General features: G+C 36.2%; 1 protein-coding gene across 13 annotated transcripts in view; it reads right to left on the bottom strand.

Annotated features, from left to right (window-relative positions):
- DOCK3 (dedicator of cytokinesis 3) overlaps positions 1-12,649 on the bottom strand; it is a 726,815-nt gene that overhangs the window by 45,154 nt on the left and 669,012 nt on the right. For all 13 annotated transcript variants that reach the window (XR_013757339.1, XM_079101030.1, XM_079101031.1 and 10 more), the window contains one exon: positions 10,751-10,899. Coding sequence is in view for 12 of the 13 variants with exons in the window: in XM_079101030.1 (XP_078957156.1) it covers positions 10,751-10,899 (149 nt within the window). In the remaining variant the exon portion in view is untranslated. The remainder of the gene's footprint in view (positions 1-10,750; positions 10,900-12,649) is intronic.

The following is a 12,649-nucleotide window of genomic DNA, read 5'->3' as shown; positions in this document are numbered from 1 at the left end:
GATTCTCAGCTGAGTTCTACAAGACCTTCAAAGAAGAACTCATTCCAATACTTCTCAAAGTATTCCAGGAAATAGAAAAGGAGGGTACTCTACCAAACTCATTCTATGAAGCTAATATCACCCTCATACCCAAACCAGGAAAAGACACATCAAGGAAAGAAAATCTTAGACCAATATCCTTGATGAATATAGATGCTAAGATCCTTAACAAAATATTGGCAAACTGTATCCAAAAACATATTAAGAAAATTGTGCACCACGATCAAGTGGGGTTCATTCCTGGAATGCAAGGATGGTTTAACATCCATAAATCAATAAACATAATCCATCATGTCAATAGACTTAAGGATAAGAATCATATGGTTATTTCAATTGATGCAGAAAAAGCATTTGACAATATACAACACCCCTTCATGCTGAAAACACTAGAAAAAATAGGGATAGTAGGAACATACCTGAACATTGTAAAGGCTATTTATGCTATGCCCATGGCCAACATCATTCTTAATGGAGAAAAACTGAAACCATGCCCTTTAAAAACAGAACAAGACAGGGATGTCCTTTTCACCACTTCTATTCAACATTGTCCTCGAAACTCTAGCCAGATCAATTAGGCAGACCAAAGAAATTAAAGGGATACGAATAGGAAAAGAGGAACTTAAGCTGTCACTATTTGTGGATGACATGATTCTATATTTAGAGGATCCAAAAACCTCCTCCAGAGAACTTCTGGACCTCCTCAATGAATTCAGCAAAATAGCAGGCTATAAAATCAACACTCATAAATCTACAGCATTTTTATACGCAAGCGATGAAACAGCTGAAAGGGAAATGAGGAAAACAACTCCATTTGCAATAGCCTCAAAAAAAATAAAATACTTGGGTATCAATCTAACCAAAGAGGTAAAAGATCTCTACAATGAAAACTACAAAACACTGAAGAAAGAAAATAAGGAAGACATTAGAAGATGGAAAGATCTCCCGTGTTCTTGGATAGGCAGAATTAATATTGTCAAAATGGCCATACTACCTAAAGTGCTATACAGATTCAATGCAATTCCAATTAAAATCCCAATGATGGACCTCACAGAAATAGAGCAAGCAATCATGAAATTCATCTGGAAGAATAAGAAACCCAGAATAGCCAAAGCAATCCTTAGCAGGAAGAATGAAACAGGGGGTATCGCAATACCAGAACTTCAACTATACTACAAAGCAATAGTCAGAAAAACGGCATGGTATTGGCACCAAAATAGACAGGTAGATCAATGGTACAGAATAGAGGACACGGACACAAACCCAAATAAATACAATTTTCTCATACTAGACAAAGGTGCCAAAAATATGCAATGGAGAAAAGATGGCCTCTTCAATAAATGGTGCTGGGAAAACTGGAAATCCATATGCAACAGAACAAAACTAAACCCCTATCTCTCACCCTGCACAACACTCAACTCACAATGGATCAAGGACCTCGAAATCAGACCAGAGACCCTGCATCTTATAGAAGAAAAAGTAGGTCCAAATCTTCACCTTGTTGGCTTAGGATCAGACTTCCTTAACAGGACTCCCATAGCACAAGAAATAAAAGCTAGAATCAATAACTGGGATAGATTCAAACTAAATAGCTTTCTCTCAGCAAAGGAAACTATCAGCAGTGCGAAGAGAGAGCCTACAGAGTGGGAGAATATCTTTGCCACTCATACTTCAGATAGAGCACTAATTTCCAGAATATATAAAGAACTCAAAAAACTCTACACCAAGAATACAAATAACCCAACCAACAAATGGGCTAAGGAAATGAACAGACACTTCACAGAAGAAGATGTACAAGCAATCAACAGATATATGAAAAATATTCAACATCTTTAGTAATAAGAGAAATGCAAATCAAAACTACACTAAGATTCCATCTCATCCCAATTAGACTGGCGATTATCAAGAACACAAGCAACAATAGGTGTTGGTGAGGATGTGGGGAAAAAACACTCATACATTGCTGGTGGGACTGCAAATTAGTGCAGCCACTCTGGAAAGCAGTGTGGAGATTCCTTAGAAAACTTGGAATGGACCTACCGTTTGACCCAGCTATCCCACTCCTCGGCCTATACCCAAAGGACTTAAAATCAGCACACTACAGAGATACAGCCACATCAATGTTCATAGCGGCTCAATTCACAATAGCCAGACTATGGAACCAACCTAGATGCCCTTCAATTGATGAATGGATAAAGAAACTGTGGTATATATATACAATGGAATATTAGTCAGGTATAAAGAATAATAAAATTATGGCATTTGCAGGCAAATGGATGAAATTGGAGAATATCATGTTAAGTGAGATAAGCCAATCTCAAAAATCCAAAAGAGGAATGTTCTCACTGATAAGCGGATGATGACACTTAATGGGGGGTGGGAGTGGGACAAGAATGGAGGAAGGAGGGACTGTATAGAGGGAAAAGAGAGGTGGGAGGGGTGGGGGGGAAGGAAAAAAATAATGGAATGAATCAAACATCATTACTCTATGTAAATTTATGAATACGCAAGGTATGCTGTTACTCCATGTACAAACAGAAACAACATGTATCCCATTTGTTTATAATAAAAATAAATTAAAAAAAATAGAGAAACCAAACATGAAACTTCATATGGAAGAATAAGAGACCTCAAATAACCAAAGCAATCCTGAGTGGAAAGAGTGAAGCAGCGGGTATCACAATACCAGATCTTAAACTACACTACAGAGCAATAGTAAAACAATGGCATGGTATTGGCACCAAAATAGACAGAAAGATCAATGGTACAGAACAGAAGACACAGAGACAAACTCACAAAATACAGTTATTTCATTCTAGACAAAGGAGCCAAAAACATACAATGGAGAAAAGACAGCCTGTTCAACAAATGGTGCTGGGAAAACTGGAAATCCCTATGTAACAAAATGAAATTAAACTTTCCCCTAAAAATTGGAACAAGGCAGGGATGCCCTCTTTCACCAATCTATTCAATATCGTCCTTGAAACTCTAGCCAGAGCAATTAGATGGACCAAAGAAATTAAAGGATACGAATAGGAAAAGAAGAACTCAAACTATCCCTGTTAGCTGATGACATGATTATATATTTAGAGGAACCCGGAAATTCCACCAGAAAACTTTTAGAACTCATAAGTGAATTCAGTAAAGTAGCAGGTTACAAGAAAATGCTCATAAATCCAATGCATTTTTATACATAAGTGATGAACCTTCAGAAAGAGAAGTTAGGAAAACTACCCCATTCACAATAGCCTTGAAAAAAATAAAATACTTGGGAATCAATCTCACAAAAGAGGTGATAGACCTCTACAATGAGAACTACAGAACACTAAAGAAAGGAAGTAAAGAAAACCTTAGAAGATGAAAAGATCTCCCATGTTCTTGGATAGGCAGAATTAATATTGTCAAAATGGCCATACTACCTAAAGTGCTATACAGATTCAATGCAATTCCAATTAAAATCCCAATGATGTACCTCACAGAAATAGAGCAAGCAATCATGAAATTCATCTGGAAGTATAAGAAACCCAAAATAGCCAAACCAATCTTTAGCAGGAAGAGCGAAGCAGGGGGTATCGCAATACCAGATCTTCAACTATACTACAAAGCAATAGTAACAAAAACAGCATGGTATTGGTACCAAAATAGACAGGTAGATTAATGATACAGAATAGAGGACACGGACACAAACCCAAATAAATACAATTTTCTCATACTAGACAAAGGTGCCAAAAATATGCAATGGAGAAAAGATGGCCTCTTCAACAAATGGTGCTGGGAAAACTGGAAATCCATATGCAACAGAATGAAATTAAACCCCTATCTCTCACCCTGCACAAAACTCAACTCAATATGGATCAAGGACCTCGGAATCAGACCAGAGACCCTGCATCTTACAGAAGAAAAAGTAGGCCCAAACCTTCAACTTGTTGGCTTAGGATCAGACTCCCATAGCACAAGAAATAAAAGCAAGAATCAACAACTGGAATAGATTCAAACTAAAAAGCTTTCTCTCAGCAAAGAAAACTATCAGCAATGCGAAGAGAGAGCCTACAGAGTGGGAGAATATCTTTGCCACTCATACTTCAGATAGAGCACTATTTTCCAGAATATATAAAGAACTCAAAAAACACTACACCAAGAATACAAATAATCCAATCAACAAGTGGGCTAAGGAAATGAACAGACAGAAGATGTACAAGCAATCAACAGATATATGAAAAAACGTTCAACATCTCTAGTAATAAGAGAAATGCAAATTCAAACTACCCTAAGATTCCATCTCACCCCAATTAGAATGGCGACTATCAAGAACACAAGCAACAATAATTATTGCCGAGGATGTGGGGAAAAAGGTACACTCATACATTGCTGGTGGGGTTGCAAATTAGTGCAGCCACTCTGGAAAGCAATATAGAGATTCCTCAGAAAGCTTGATGGAACCACCATTTGACCCAGGTATCTCAGAACTCCTCTGCCTATACCCAAAGGATGTAAAATCAGCATACTACAGAGATGCAGCCACATCAATATTCATAGCTGTTCAATTCACAATAGCCAGGTTGTGGAACCAACCTAGATGTCCTTCAATTGATGAATGGATAAAGAAGCTGTGGTATATATATACAATGGAATATTACTCTGCCATAAAGAATGATAAAATTATGGCATTTGCAGGCAAATGGATGAAACTGTAATATCATGCTAAGTGAGAGAAGCCAATCTTAAAAAAAACCAAAGGACGAATGATCTCACTGATAAGCGGATGATGACATATAATGGGGGGTGGGAGGGAGGCAAGAATGGAGGAAGGAAGGACTGTATAGAGGGAAAAGAGGGGTGGGGGGGAAGGGAAAAAATAACAGAATGGATCAAACAACATTACCCTATGTAAATTTATGATTACACAAATGGTATGGCTTTACTCCATGTATAAACAGAGAAACAAAATGTATCCCATTTGTTTATAATAAAAAAAAATATATAAAAATGAAATTAAACTGTCTCTCACCCTACACAAAAGTCAACTCAAAATGGATCAAGGATCTAGGAATTTGACCACAGACTCCTGCACCAAATAGAAAACAAAGTAGTCTCGAATCTTCATCACATTGGCTTAGGATCAGACTTCTTTAACAAGACTCCCAAAGCACAAAAAACCAAAGCAAGAATCTCTAAATGGGATGGATTCAAACTGAAAAGCTTTTTCTCGGCAAAGAATACAATTAATAATGTGAAAAGAGAGCCTACAGAGTGGGAGAAAATCTTTTCCCCATGCACTTCAGATAGAGCACTAATCTCTAAATTTATAAAGAACTCACCAAACTTTACACCAAAAATACAAAGAACCCAGTCAATAAATGGGCCAAGGAATTGGAAAGGCACTTTACAGAAGAAGATATACAGGCGATTAATAAATACATGAAAAAGTGTTCAACATCTCTAGTAATTAGAGAAATGCAAATTAAAACAACTTGAAGATTTCATCTTACTCCAATTAGAATGGCTATTATCAAGAACACAAACAAGAATAGATGTTGGTGTGGATGTGGGGGAAAAGGCACACTTATACATTGCTGGTGGAGTTGCAAATTGGTGCAACCACTCTGGAAAGCAGTGCAGAGATTCCTCAGAAAACTTGGAATGGACCCACCTTTTGACCCAGTTATCCTATTCCTCAGTTTATACCCAAAGGACTTAAAATTAGCATACTACAGTAATGCAGCCACATCAATGTTTATAGAAGCTCAATTCACAATAGCTAGTTTGTGGAACCAACCTAGATGTCTTTCAACAGATGAATGGATAAAAAAACTGTGGTATATATACACAGTGGAATATTATTCAGCCATAAAGAATAATAATATTATGGCATTTGCAGATAAATGGATGGAATTGGAGAATATTATGCTTAGTCAAATAAGCCAATCCCAAAAAACCAAAGGCCGAATGTTTTCCCCGATAAGTGGATGATGATATATAATGGGGGAGTGGGGTGGGGGTGAGAGAAGAATGAAAGAACTTTAGATTATGTAGAGGGAAATGAGAGGAAGGACGGGGTCGGGGTATGAAAGATGGTGGAATGAGATAGACATCATTACCCTATGTACATGTAAGATTACATAAATGGTATGAATCTACATCATGCACAACCACAGAAATGGAAAGTTGTATCCCATTTGTGTACAATGAATCTGTGCTCCATACAGAATTTTTGGCCCTAGTTTATTTTTTTTTTTATTTTTTATTTTTTGCGGTTCTGGGGATTGAACCTAGGGCCTTGTGCTTGCAAGGGAAGCACTCTACCAACAGAGCTATCTCCCCAGCCCTGTGTATAATGAATCAAAATGCAGTCTGTAAAAATAAAAAAAAGAGAGAGACATGAAGAGGCAGGTATGAGAAATTGCTACCAAAAAGAGGGATTACAAACCAACATATACAACAATTCCATTTTTTTTAAATTAAAAAAATCTACTGGACAAAAGACTAAAAAATCCACAAACTCCTCTCCCTAAGTTGTTAATAATGCTAAGAATTTGAGTTAAACATTTTCATTACATCTTATTTGCATTTTCAATTCTTCTAAATTAATTATTATTTTATAATTAGAAATAAATATTTTTAGTAAGTAGTAAGAAGTGTGAAAATGGTTAACAGAACCAAAACTGTAAAAAGCACAATCAGAACTGAGACCAAAAAGTCACAGAATTTTAGTGATTTGAAGGTTACAGATGACCTTCAATTCAAGAGAGCACTTTCAACAAAGGTGGGTGACTAAACCAATGGGAAGGCAGAAAGTAGAATATAGGGATTAAGAGTAGACTACATTTTAAAAAGATTTGATGGTAAAGGGAAGCACAGCAATACTTTTCTAACTAGGAACAACAATGTTTACTTGGTTTGCTGGATATTAATTACTCATGACAGTCTTACTGGGAGAAAGAACACAGCTCCTGACCTGAGTCTTGAAATATGACTCCCAACTTAAGCGTTTCACAAAGTGAAACTTTTTTATTCAGTGTTAGGGATGGTGAAATACAGCACAACTCCTTCTTCATATACTTGGATGACCTATAGTGTAGCTCCGCAAAGTCATATACTTCTTGTTAATTTCTTGGTAACTGCACATCAGGTAGTTGTGTACTTTGCATAATTAGAAGGTACAGGTTGTGAAAGTACAAAAAAGCCACAGTTCTTTTTTGTTGTTTTTTTCTGAAGTTCTGAGGCATTAGAGCTGCATACTCCCAAAATGGACTTATCTTATTCTACCCATGATAAAGGTATCTTTAAAATACCTAGCATTAACATTATATTTAATGGTGAAACACTGAAAGCTTTCCCCTAAGAACTAGGCAAGTATGTTTGCTCACATTATTCTTACTTAACATCATCATACCAGAGATTTGGTCTGATGCAATAAAGCAAGAAAAAGAAATAAGAAATACACAGATTAGAAAGAAAGAAATCAAACTGTATTCATAAACAACATGATTATCTGATAGAAACTCCTAAGGAATTTACAAAATAGTTTCTAGAACTAATAAGTGAGTTTAGAAAGGATTCAAGACTTAAAGTTAATATATAAAACTCAATTGCATTTCTATATGCTGGCAACAAGTAACTAGAAAACAAAATTTAAAAATTAGAATAATTTATGACTGTGGAAAAACAAAATAATGTAAATTTAACAACATGTGGTATGATCTGTATGTTAAAATTATAAAACACTGATAAAGAACACTTAAATACATGAAAAGTTTCTAATAAACTCAGTATTAAGATGTTTGTTCTTCCTAACTTGATCTATAGAGTCAATGAAATACAATTAAAATCCCAGCAGGAATATCTGTGCAAACTGACATGCTGATTCTAAAACTTAGAGGAAGGCTGGACACTGTGGCCTTATAATCCCAGCAATTTGTGAAGCTGAGGCAGGAAGATCACAAGTTTGAGGCTAGTCTTAGCAATTCAGGGAGACCCTGTCTCAAAATAAAAAATAAAAAAGAACTAGGGATGTAGCTCAGTGGTAGAGTGCTCTTGGATTCAATTCCCAGTACTGTAAATAAATAAATAAATAAATAAATAAATAAGTAAAAAATACAGAAAAAAGAAAAGGAACTAGAATAGCTAACAGAATGTTAAAAAAGAACAAATTCGGATGACTTATACCACCTAATTTCTTAAGACTAATTATAAAGCTACCATAATTAAGATAGTATGGTACTGATGAAAAAATAGACAATGGAAAGACTAGGGTATTTGAAAGAAATTCACACAAATATAATCAACTGATTTTTTTGAAAATTTAACTGACAAATAATAGTTGTATATATTTATGGGGTACAGCATGATGTTTTGATACGTGTATACTTCGCAAAATAATTAAATCAAACTAATTAACATACCTGTCTTCTCACCTACTTATTTTTTGTAAGGGCATTTAAAATCTACTCTTAGCAATTTAAAAATATATAACACATTATTATTAAGTATTGTCACCATGCTGTGCACTAGATTAGTAAAACTTATTCCTCTGAACTAAAACTTTGTACACTTTGATAGTCATTTGATTTGAGAAAGGTACAAAGATAATTCAAAGAGAAAGGATAGTCTTTTCAACAAGGTGCTGGAATAATTAATTGGACATCCATATGCTCCACCCAAAAGACCTTTGACCCATATTTCACACCCTATACAAAAATTAACTCAAAATAGATCTGAATTTAAAATGTAATGTTATGTAATATCTAGGGATGGAGGTGTAGCTCAGTCGAGGAGTACTTGCTTAGCATGTGTGAGGTCTTGGATTCAATCTACAGCACTATAAAAACAATTATAACCTTCCAGAAGAAAACACTGAAAAGAATTTGTGGCCCTGGGCAAACAGTTCTTAGATATCACCCCAAAAGCATTCATAAAAGAAAAACAATGCTATTGGACTTCATAAAAAAAACCTTTTGTTCTCTGAAAGATAATGGTAAATAAAATGATCAGCTAAAGACTTGAAGAAAATATTTGTAAGTAATATATTGAACAAAGGGCTTAAATCCATAATATATGAAGAAACCTTAAAACTCAACAATATTTGGAAACAAAAACCTAACTGAAAATGGACAAGTTTTGAATAATAATTTCATCAAAGAAATATAAGAATAGCAAAGTAAACACATGAAAAGATGCTCATCATTCGTAATTAGGGGAATGGAAATTAAAACCATAATGATATACAAATGCATACCTATTAGAATGGCACAAATAAGCAATACTAAATATTGGTTATTAAATGGAGCAAATGGACCTCTCTCACACTGCTGCTGGGACTTCAAAATGGTTCAGCCATTTTGGAAAATAGTTTGATAACCTCTTATAAAGCTAAACCTACATTTATCAAAAGATCCTACAATTCTATTTTTAGGTATTCATCCAAGAAAAACAGAAGTTTATATTCATATAAAAATGTTTTAGTACCTTTTAGTACTTCATCAAAATGGAAGCTAAATGTCTTTCAAATGATGAATAAATTAAATATTATTCTTCAATAGGAAAACTACTGATAAATGCAATAACATAGATGAATCTCTCACAGTATCATGTTCAGTAAAAAAAGCCAGTCTCAAAAGGGTTATATTTTGTTTGATTCCATCTATATGACATTTATAGAAAAGGCACAATTATATTGATGGAGAACAGATCAGTCTACACTGGTTAAAGACAGAGGAAGTGTTTGACTAATAAGGAATTGCAAAATAGAATTTTGAGGCATTTAAAAAATCTTGATCATCATGTTGGTCACCCAACTCTGTGCATCTGCCAAAACTCATAGAACCATAAATCAAAAAGAGTGAATTTTACTCTATGGAAATTTAAAAATAAATAAATATTTTAAAATTACTGTTCGGTGTGCTCCTTACTTACTTTCACCCACTCCAAGTGGGTGAAAAATCTTGGACTGGGAAGGAGTTCAGTTGGGGAACTAGGACAATTTCCAAGCCAATACAGAAATTTCTCCTAGTAGCCTCTTGGGGGTTTCTGCTTGAAGATCCCAGCAAAGTGGAACTCCTATGTCCCAAACCACTGTAGAACACAGTAGATACTTTATGAGGCTAGAAAGTTATTTCTTTCATTAGCTAAAATTGGCTTCCCTAACATTGGCCTTTTCCCTATCATTTCCCTATCATTGGTCCTAGAATTATTCTTTTGAGCTACAGATAAAAAAGCAGAGGTCATCTCCTCCACCTTAGGGGTAGCAAAAGAATTGTATGGAAGGAGACACTGAAGTCAGTGAGTCAGAAGCAGCTCCTGGACCTGTATTCTATGAAATTCTGGATTATCCTGCACCATGAGAAGCCAACTGATCTGGGGTCTAGCCTTAGAAATGTTTGGGCTGTACAGTGGGGATCCTCCAAAGAGGAAGGACAGCATACTCCCAGGCCCTCACCTGAGTGAAACTGGGAGGGCACAGTCCTTGCAGGTCATTCTTTCCTGCATCAGAAAGTTCCTTTTATATGATATTCACCTATTTCCTCTGATTCGCTTTTGGCTTCTAACTTGACGAAAAGTCTACAAATCAATTTTGGCAAATAATCAAAAATCCTTGAAGAGGATTCAAGATGGCTATATACCATTCCCATTGGAGCCACTTTGTGGCCATCTTGGCCATCTGCCTGAGAAGACAGTGCCCATTCCAAAGAATGAACGGTTCCAGGTGTCATCTTACCTGTTTGAAGTTGCCATTTTTCCTTTGCTCCCAATCCATCATGTCATGAAAGATGGGAATCATTATATTCCGCACTTCTGGCTGTGGGACCAGTGTCACACCCAGAAAAGGACCAATCATTCCCGGAATAAAGTGGATCTTATGTTCACCTGAACAATAAAACCCAACAGATATTAGTTCATGACTGCTTTGTTGCTTCCATGGAAGATTCCCCAAGTGGACCACAACACATGCTATGATTTTTTATTGGATGCTGCTGAGAGTAAGGTAAGTTCTTTCTTATGGATTTCTGTGAAACTCCCTCTCAGTTTTTTAGAGTTCATAGATAAAGTTGGCCCAGACCAAATGTTCAACAGGCTCAAAACTGCTATCCCAATTTCCTGGTAAGTTCCTCAAACTACCTGAAAATCTCTGAGGTCAAGAAACAGAGTTTGCTATTCTAGAAAGAATGGGATTTTTGAGTAAACTGAGGTAGTTTCACATGGTCTGTTCACAGAATTTTTTTCTAAGTAAGGAAAATTCACATATTTTTACTTAAATAAAATGTATTTTCCCTAGGGTTTCTACCTCTATCCTAGATGAGGATAAATAGATGAGGATATCCAGGCCTTGATCCAGTTACCAGGGGGTCAGAAGTCCATGAACCTTTTTAATGCTTGTGCTCATGTATGCCAAAGAAGCACCTCTTCTGAGCTGGAAGGAGCCTCTCCCACATCCCTACCCTGACAGGATGGCCTGGAGACTCTTCGTTCATTCTCAATTCCTTTGTATTAACATTGTTTTTCTTTTCTTCCTTTTCCTTTTCCCTTTCCTTCCTTCTTTCCTTCTTTCTCTTTGTACTTTTTATTGGTGCATTATAGTTGTACATAATGATGGGATTTGTTATCATTACATATTCATACATGCACACAATAAAAATACAGTTTTATCACAATATCACTCCCCAATCACATTGTATTTCTTTATTTTTAAATTTTTTTGTAGCTGTAGATAGACAGAATGCCTTTATTTGTTTATTTTTAGATGGTGCTAAGCATTGAACCCAGTACCTCACACTTGCTGGGCAAGTGGTCTGGCCACTGAGCTACAGCCCCAGCCCCCACATTGTAATTCTGATGGTAGCACTATACCTACTCAGATCAGCTCATCCCTCAACTTCCTGTATGAGGCCTTCCCATGGGAAGTGAGGGATGAATTTCCCTCTGACTGGTCTGCCATCTGGGGTGTGTTTCCAGAAGTCAGAACCAGCCCTGAGGACCATAGAATAGGACTTTTTTTTGTTCCTTGCAGTGGTAAAACAAAGAACCATCTTCAGAGCTCTTCTTTTAGTCTTTCAGAGACTAAGGAATAAACAAACTGTGGACTTATGTAATAACTACTGTGTCAAGTAAAACCTGTTCTCAAGGGACCACAGAATGTCATTTTCACCAAAAACAATGAGGTAAGAATGGCTTCATCAGGTATATCTAGTATCTTTTAAAATTTCTTCCATTTTGAAAGCCTATCTAAGAAGTAAATATTAGCCCTAAGGCTGATTCTGCATGTTCATTTGATATAGGTGCCAGTCTCTTGTATTCCTGGAAATTTCAGAGTCAACTTCAGGGTTCAAATCTATATTCAAACTGTTGGATGCAGGGAAACAGTAATAAAGCTGGAAAGTCTGCTTTGGGAAATGCATCCCCACTCAGGGATGGAAGACACTCTTACTGGCAGAAATGCCTCAGACCTTGCTTGCTGCCTCTAAGTTAGGTATGGGAATGGTTAACAGATGACTGTAAAGCTTCAGAGTCATGAACTTAGTTGAAAGCAGACCTCACTTGAAGTAGTAACAGTAGCTTCTCTAGCATCCTGACAGGCCACTCAGATCCCTATAACATAGGCTGGCCCAGTTAGTCATCA

This window comes from Sciurus vulgaris, assembly GCF_902686455.1.
Source record: "Sciurus vulgaris genome assembly, chromosome: 10".
NCBI classification, from domain to species: domain Eukaryota; kingdom Metazoa; phylum Chordata; class Mammalia; order Rodentia; family Sciuridae; genus Sciurus; species Sciurus vulgaris.
This window is presented reverse-complemented; position numbering and strand designations above follow the sequence as displayed.